Raw genomic sequence first — 8,550 nt, 5'->3', positions numbered from 1 at the left:
TGTTGCTCAAGCACAATGGAATATGGATACGTTTGCGTTGCGTTGACGTTTGTTTGACAGAAAATGTATGGGCTAACTATCAAATTGCCGCAAACGCAGCCGCAACGTCTGCATTGTGTTTGGGCCTTTAGAGCATCCTTAACGATGCGCTTCTATGCCCCGGTACCAACACCAATTTGAACTGCTCGACGAAAATGAACGGAATGAATTTTCTTCATCGCGGCTCTACTCGAGCCCATAACAAAATCCCTGTCAAAAAACTGTCGAAAAGTTGTTTACGAAATCAATGCTGCATTTTTCGAGTGGGGACGAGACAAATGCAGGGCTGCGCAGGTACACAACCTCCATAAACTACTCAAACAGAGGTTGGTACTTTCGAGTAATTCATTTTGTACCAACTTTTTCGGAAGATTTCTTCCTGAGTGTTACGTATGTCTTATGTATGCGGTATTATCACATACATAAGACATACGTAACACTGGTGTATTTTCTGGTACACGTTGCCCCATAGTACTCCGTACCTCGTCCTGTCAAACTGCTCGATAAATAATGAACAAAATGAATTTTCTTTTTCCCAAATGGTACCACACTCTGAATGAAATCACTGTTTGAGTTGTTTTTGGAGGCAGTGTACCTGCACAGCCCTGCATTTGTCTCGTTCCTACTCGAAAAATGCTGCATTGATTTTGTAAACAACTTTTTGACAGTTTCTTATGGAATTTTCTTTGGGGCTCGATAAAGCCGAGAAAATAAAATTCACTATATTCATTATTTGTCGAGCCGTTGGACGAGGTACGAAGTACTATGAGGCAACGTGTGCCAGAAAAAAACGCCAGTGTTACGTACACCTACTTAGACATACGTAACACTGTGATTTTTTTTGGTACTCTTTGCCCCACATCACCCGGTACCAACACCAGTATGAACTGCTCGAAGAAAATGAACGGAATGAATTTTCTTCATCGCGGCTCTACTCGAGCCCTCAACAAAATCCCTTACGAAACTGTCAAAAAGTTGTTTACGAAATCAATGCTGCATTTTTCGAGTGGGAACGAGACAAATGCAGGGCTGCGCAGGTACACAACCTCCATAAACTACTCAAACAGAGGTTTTTTTTTACAGAGGTTGGTACTTTCGAGTAGTTCATTTTGTACCAACTTTTTTGGAAGATTTCTTCCTAAGTGTTACGTATGTCCTATGTATGTGGTTACTTATATGTCTTATGTATGTGATACAACGTGAATTTTCTTCTATGCATAGTGTTCACTTGAAATATGCTAATTTTAAAAATGAAAAAAAAAAAACAATTAAGATTAACGTGTCATTTGTCATAGATCAGTTTGAATAGACCATGCTGAAGAGAATATAAGGATTGATCCAACCGGTAAACTAGTTATTCATTTCCCGCTTTCAACGCTAATTTGGATTTCTCCTGTCAAGCATATGTATTTTTTCAATAAATGGATTTAGCGTACACAGTATGATATAAAATGGCGCATCAGTAAAGGTTTTGCTGCATGGGCGCATATCGTATAAGCGGTTTCTCTCGTCAGATTCTCTTTGTCTTGACTGTGGAGTGGTTGCTAATTAATTTGCTTTCCGAAACGTTCTTGGAGATTTTTTAGACAATTTTGCAATTTTCTTACAATTGCCAGCCAGCTTACCCCGACAATTGAAGTTTCATCCAAAATGCCCAGCCTAAAAGTGCTAGAAGGTAGCAAAAACAGTGAATCTGAATTGCTGCACAATTCCGTCGAAACTGCAGCAGGAAACGACGGATGTAGCAGCACTGCAAAGGACCCTCAGCAACCCCAAACAGCGGCCAGTGCACTGGCCAGCAGCACCAATGGAAGCGTTAAGGAACAACCGGCGAGTCCCTTACAACAGATTGTCCTCATAATCGAGCACAAAATCCGCAACCTAGAAAAGCGGAAGGTGAGTTTTTTTGCTCTAGATAGTATTTCCATGATAACTCTTTTTTAATGTAAAAGTTTGCGTAAAAATATAAATAACATTATGCGTATTAATTAGCAGATGGTTAAGAAAAAAACATGTTTCAAGATTCTTGCCAACAAAAATCGCAACTTTTGTGTTCTGTTGTGTGTCGCCATATTTGAGTTTAGTGTTACGTTGTATGAGTGAAAGTGGCAAATCGATTGCTCGCCTTTGGCCAATATTGAACAGTCTGACTAACCCAGCCGATTCTGTTTCCGTCCGATTTCCTGTGCTCTTTGCAGAATAAACTGGAATCCTACAAGGCTATAGAAAAGTCGGGCAAAAAGTTGACCACGGACCAGAAGAATGCCGTTTCCAAGTACGACGAGTGTCTAACGTCACTGGAACTCGCACGGGAACTTTGCAAGCAGTTCCAATCTATTGCAACTGTGGCCAACAAGGAAGCGAAGAAGGAGGCCAAACGGGTAAGTTTCCCAAAAACGGCTGCTCCGACTTTCTGGTGCGGAAGTTTCCGGCAAACGTTTCCGGATATAGGTCTCATATTTTAAAGACAATAATGGTGTAAACTAAACTGGTTTATAGAATTGTGTATTCTATAATATTGAACGATGCTTATGACAACCCATTAACTATGTTAATATTGGATGGAGCAAACTAACGCTAGATGCGTTGAAATTATGGAAAACAGTCTTCCGTATTTCTTCTTCTCTATATTTAACCGTTCCTTGGTTCATAACTTAGGTTCATATCTGAAATAACCAAGAAATCGATTCGACTTATATTTTTTCAGTTTTGTTTTTGATTCTAATCTTGTAAACCTCGAAATGTTGCACTAGCAAAACACTTTTGACAAGCAACTTGTCTCTATATTAGGACCAAAAACGCCCGCTAGGCCACAGAAATACGTCACATCGTGTGGCCGCCTGTAATATTCAGCTTAAAGTTTAGTCATGCAATAAGAGTCATTAAGTCTGATTAGATTTGAAACTGGCATAGTGCACCCTAATTCCTTTTAGTATCCGGATTAATAACTTTTTCATCGACAATTAAATCGAATAAGTGACAGTTAGCTATGAGGTTCTCTTTTAAACTATCTCGACATGTTCTGTTCCACGACGCATTTTTTCTACCTATTGCAATTGGCTTTTGTCGCCCAATTTGTAATGAAGCTGACATCTATCATTGCAAATGAAACGCTCAAATTTATAGATTTATAGTTGATTTTGGTGACTCCAGTTTTGATCCGATTTAATTTTTTATGTTTAACGCAGACCGCATTTGTTAAGGCACAGCAGGAAAGCGCAAAGGTTCGCGAAGTGCTGGTAATCCAGGATGTTCTAAGACGGCTGACGGAGGACGACGGCGTTCGGTCGGATTTTTGCAACGGTGAAAACGGTGCATGCAAGATCTCAGCGGAGGATTTGAGCTTACTAGAAAAGCTGCATGAGGAGACGCGACCGCAGCGTCCCAAAACGTCATTGCAGCCAGCGTTTGTGGTTTCGGTGAAGACCGCTGCCGATCACCTGTCTGCCGTTGTCGACGGGAGGAACAAAGCGTATGGCGATAGCACTTACGTGCACCTTAAGAACGTTATTTCCGAAGTTCAAGATTGTGGATACTTCGAGCAGGATATTGTGGTAGTTGACGAAGAAAGCGAGGACCATGTTGTAGAAGAGACAAATTCGACCGAGAACGAAATTATTGGCGCAGCGGAAGAGGCTACCATGGAGGAAGTTCGTACTAATGCTGACGTTGCAGTTGATCCTGCTGCGCCGGATTTGGAGAAACAAGAAAAAGACAATCCTGTGACCCATTTGGCTCAACCCATTGAACCGAAAAGTTTCGGAGAAGCACCAGCAGCTGCTGCCGTGCCCACACCATCGTTCCCAATGCACACCCATGTGATCCGCCAGAACCCAGTTCCTTCACCTGCAATTCCTGTTATCGTGGATAACCAGAATGGTCCGCTTATTGCTCCCCCAATTCAAGTTCCTTCTCCCGTCATTGCTCCGAATACTGGAATCATTCCACGGAATACAGCACATGTTCAATCCACTGCCACTGTTGTCCCAACGGTACCGGTGACAGTTCCAGTGATACAACCAGCAGCTGTCCCGCTCCAACCCATCTCTGGTCAGCAGCTCGCCGCTACTACGGTTCAAGCGGTCGAACATGCTTATTTCAAACAGCATTATATCCAGCAGCAGATGCGTCCGATACATGAAGTTATTGGAACGGGAAATTTCTTCTTCTTACAAGAGTCTGAGCTGGACAAGCCCGATGTTGTATCACCGCCTGTTCCATTCGCTGGAAATGTTCACCATTTAGCAACAAATGCTGCCCCTACGAGCCCTGCAAATCCGCAACAATCGATTCAGCAAATAGCACCCGCGCCTCAACCATCTCCGGCTCCTGTTTCCGTACAGCCACAACCTCCAATGATCTCGGCACAGACAACAACGTTTAGTAATCAACCTTTCCAGAACATGGCTGCTCCGACAAAAGTTTATAATAATCCATTACAACCAGTTGAACAGTCACATCCTCCTGGTGTTGTAAATATGACGCAGGGATCGCCGTTGGTTCCGAAAGCAAGTGACATTTCCGGTAAACCGGTGCATATTCCAGCAGACATTAATATGCAGAATGTCTTGCCCAAGCCGCAACCTCAAGAGCACGTTCAAATTGAGCACCAGTCTAATCAAAAGAATCAACTGCCTCAACAGAAACCATCTCCTTTCAGCGCGGCTGCCGGACAGCAGCCGGCCGTCATCAATCCGATACACGAACCCAACACCCAGCAATTCCCGACATTGATGCAAAGCTTGCACGATTCACAGCATCAAATTACGAGTAACCATATCTCTCAGAAACTCTCGAATCTGATGGTTGATCCTGCGACGGAAAAGCTCAAATCTATAAATATGACTGATAAACTGGCGATAAACGCGAACCACACTTCGCAACAGCCCAAGCCTAGACACGATGAATGGAGTAGCAGGGGTCAAAGTTTCGTATCTCTTGCGAAAAATGAAGACCAATGGGTCACCAATACGGCTCAAATGAGTAAGCCAATCGAGGATGGCTCCCAGGATAAGGCGTCGTACAATATGCCTAGACAGTCGCAACATCAGCTATTACAGCAGGTAACATCTTCCAGTAGTTCTTCGTCGAGCAACAGTGTGCCAGCAAATACTGGCGCACCGAACCGCATTCAGCACAATGGTAACTCTGCTTCAAACTATGGAATGGGTAATATGACTGATACATCCAGCTCGCATGGCCAGTCCCAGCAATCGTTGCCAAATTCGGCCGTTCAACAGCTACATCAAGGTGGACATCGTAATCCCCGCGGTGGTCACCAGTATAATCAAAACAGCGGATCGAACTGTAAGTTTCCTCAGCCCAGGTAAAGATATTAAACATTTATCGAACGATTTTTTTTCAGCTCGTTTCTCTAACGACAGCGGTGCAAACAACCCGCCAACGACATTCTACAAAAACAACGAGAGATTCTATCAGCAAAACCAGCAGAGTAACAATTTCGGTTCTAGCAAATCAGACTCAAGCTACCATCAGCGTGGCTCGATGTTCAAAGGACGTCAGGACAACGGGGGCAGCGATTCGGCGTCGATGGTTGCCGGCTACGGCTCGATGGTAGGAAGCAACGTATCTGGAGGCACAAACAACAATAACAACAGCAACAACAATAACAGCAGCAGCATGGACTACCGATCGAACGCTCGTCCAATCAACAGTACAAGGAACACCGGGCCACCATCCACGCGGCCTCAGCAACGAAACCATTCCGGCAATAGCAATTACGGAGGCCCTCGCGGATCGTCCAACACCAGAGGCCAACACACTATCAATGCATAAGCAGAAATCAACAATTGAATAATATTGCTACTGATATATTATAACCCACAATGTATCTTTCGCGGAATCATAATCTACACTGGTTGCTATATTTGTAGTGTAGATGAGAAACTTTCTAACTGATTGATAGTATGGCATTATATAATTTTAGCAGTAAAAAAGAAAACGATCAATTTAAATGGAATACACACAAACCCATACGGAATAATAATAATAATAATTATACTAAGTAAGTACACCTATCTTGCTTTTCATCAAGCTTTACACTTAAGCTAGGATCGGAATGTTTAGGCAAAAATTAAAAAAAAAAAAAAGGAATCCCAAACGATGGTACTGTATGCCGACTGGCCTCAGCAGCCCTCGACTTGAAGGCAGCCATCCACTTGAACGCAGAGAGACAGCCTGATCTTAGCCTTGGTAATCCTAAAAGTCGTTGATAATAAACACTTTGAGTGTATTAAACGAAGCTGGCGGTGGCCGTGTGTCTGTGCGCCTGCGTTGTTTTGAAGAAGTTCTGTCTCAGTTACCGGATGCCTTTCTTTGGATTGGGTGATAATGATCGTCGAATTTACAGGCGAGTATTACAAACTAGTTTTTGGCGCTTAGAATGGTTATAAAACCCTGAAACGTAACATATACGTCAAATACCTACTGTAACAATGTATAGACATATCTTGGTAACGTTGATAACTTTCGATTTGCATATCACAACGACAGGAGTACTGAGGAGCAGATATTCATCGCACGGCAAATGCTAGTCGAGCGTTGGCGTAAAGACAGAACGACGTATATCGTGTAGTTGGATTACGGCAAGCATTCGATATCATCACTACTGGTGCTGCCCGCGACGTTATCGAGGTTTGGCGTAGCTGCGTATCTGATAAACAGAACCGTGTTCGCGTGCCTCACTGAACGTACCTCGCTCCAGAAGTTTTGGCAAAGAACAAGAACATACAAATTGAGCAACAGGAATAAAGCAAGGATGCCCGCTGTCACCAAAAATGTTCGTGTACCTTCTGGATCAAACGCTCCAACGACTAAAACAACAGATGACGGAAATAAAACTAGGTCAGACACAAAGTATAAAACTTCAAACTCTGCGAGTGCATGAAGACGATGTATTAGTAATCGTTACAGACCCTATACAGATCTCAAGACTACTCAACCTCTTCGGTCCTTAGTTGAAGAAGTTTGAATTTACCTAAATGTTGACAAAAATAGATGAAGATGACGTACAGTAGCTTTGGAGGCCTAACTACCGGAAATTATATAATTATTATGAAATTATAAACCGAAAAGTACGACTACGAATGTCGAGGATGATGGACCAAAGGGTACACCAAGAATAAGCAAACTCAATGACTTACAACATGAAAGAAAGAGGTAAGATTGAAACATATAAATGAAATATCATACATACTCAATCTACATAACATACTCAGAGTAGGGAATGGCTTCGGCAGTGAAGAAAACCACTGTCGAAGCCGTTCGCTACCCTATATTATGGCCAGGAATGACAGGTCATTTTTTCAAATGTCTACGTTCCAATGAAAAATGTCTTCTAAAACCTGAGATGACTCGTTAGAACCGACCAAAGACTGAAAAAAATTAAAAAAAATACCGGCAAATCGAAAACTGTCGAGCAAAAGAAAAGGTCACCTCTGCAAAATGCGCGTAATATTCCCAGCAGGCCTCCCCATGTTAGGGGCAGCACCACAGCAGCGTCTGACCCAGCCCCGTCGCGAGACTGGTATCGCAGCCCTAGTGACATAGCATACCGAATCTGAACAATCCAGATAATAATACGGAACGGAATAGTCGGAATAATAAAGACCTAGGCGATCAAAAACGGACAACGATTATTGAAAACTCCGTACTTGGAACGTAAGGGCCCTACTCGAACCGGTACGCTTAGGTATTTTGGCCTGAGGGCTGCGGAAGGTGAATGTGGAGGTCGCATCTATCCAGGACGTGCGGTGGCCAAATACAGGAGAACGAGAATTCCGGGTAGTAGATCCTATCGCGGACACTTCATTTTAGTACCACATCTACTACACTACTTGGAAACAGATAAAGCGTGTTATTGAATAGAGGCCGATCAGTGACCGTATGAGCGTGTTGATGATTCAATTACCGCCTAATCAATATGTACGTACCAGGCTTCTTCTGCCCCGTAATTGCTAGAGAAAGCTTCCACTCTACTATGAACAATAATGGCCTGAGGCTTATCAACTTCGCTGCAGCCAGTGCCAGCTAGCAACGGATAGGAAGAAACGCACCAAATGCCGCATGTTGGCTACGGCTGTGATACAGGCTTAACGATATCGAACAGTTAGAGCCACTGAAAATAAACTATATCTCCGAAAGAAACGTCAGCATGGGGAGTGTGTTCTTGCGGGGGCGGAGACCTGCAGGCTTCTCCAGGTACGATGCGATGAGCTTATACAAAAAGATAAACGGAATCAGAAACCGAAACGTGTCTGCCTTTGTCATGTGCAACGACAGGGAGGGAAACCTGGTTACCGAGTCTCATATGCAATCTACGAAAAAGGCCAATGGCTAAGACTGTAGCAACTAACCATACTCAAAACCGTGTATAAAATTATCTCCAGCATCCTGTTCCATCGACTGAGACCATTGCAGAAAACCAGGGGCGACTCGTCCATAAGTGCAACCTGTGCATTTCACACGGGAACGCCATGCAAAAAATATATT

General features: G+C 43.3%; 1 protein-coding gene across 1 annotated transcript; it reads left to right on the top strand.

Moving 5' to 3' along the window:
- The first annotated feature begins 1,532 nt into the window (after positions 1-1,532).
- LOC129723686 (caprin homolog) lies at positions 1,533-6,301 on the top strand. Its single transcript, XM_055678046.1, has 4 exons — positions 1,533-1,935; positions 2,238-2,420; positions 3,228-5,346; positions 5,405-6,301. The coding sequence occupies exons 1-4, from the start codon at positions 1,690-1,692 to the stop codon at positions 5,833-5,835; spliced, it is 2,979 nt and encodes a 992-aa protein (XP_055534021.1). The 5' UTR covers positions 1,533-1,689; the 3' UTR covers positions 5,836-6,301.
- The last annotated feature ends 2,249 nt before the right edge of the window (positions 6,302-8,550 follow it).

This window comes from Wyeomyia smithii, chromosome 2 (assembly GCF_029784165.1).
Source record: "Wyeomyia smithii strain HCP4-BCI-WySm-NY-G18 chromosome 2, ASM2978416v1, whole genome shotgun sequence".
Classification (NCBI taxonomy): domain Eukaryota; kingdom Metazoa; phylum Arthropoda; class Insecta; order Diptera; family Culicidae; genus Wyeomyia; species Wyeomyia smithii.
The sequence above is the reverse complement of the archived record's forward strand: the minus strand, read 5'-3'. Positions and strand labels throughout refer to the sequence as shown.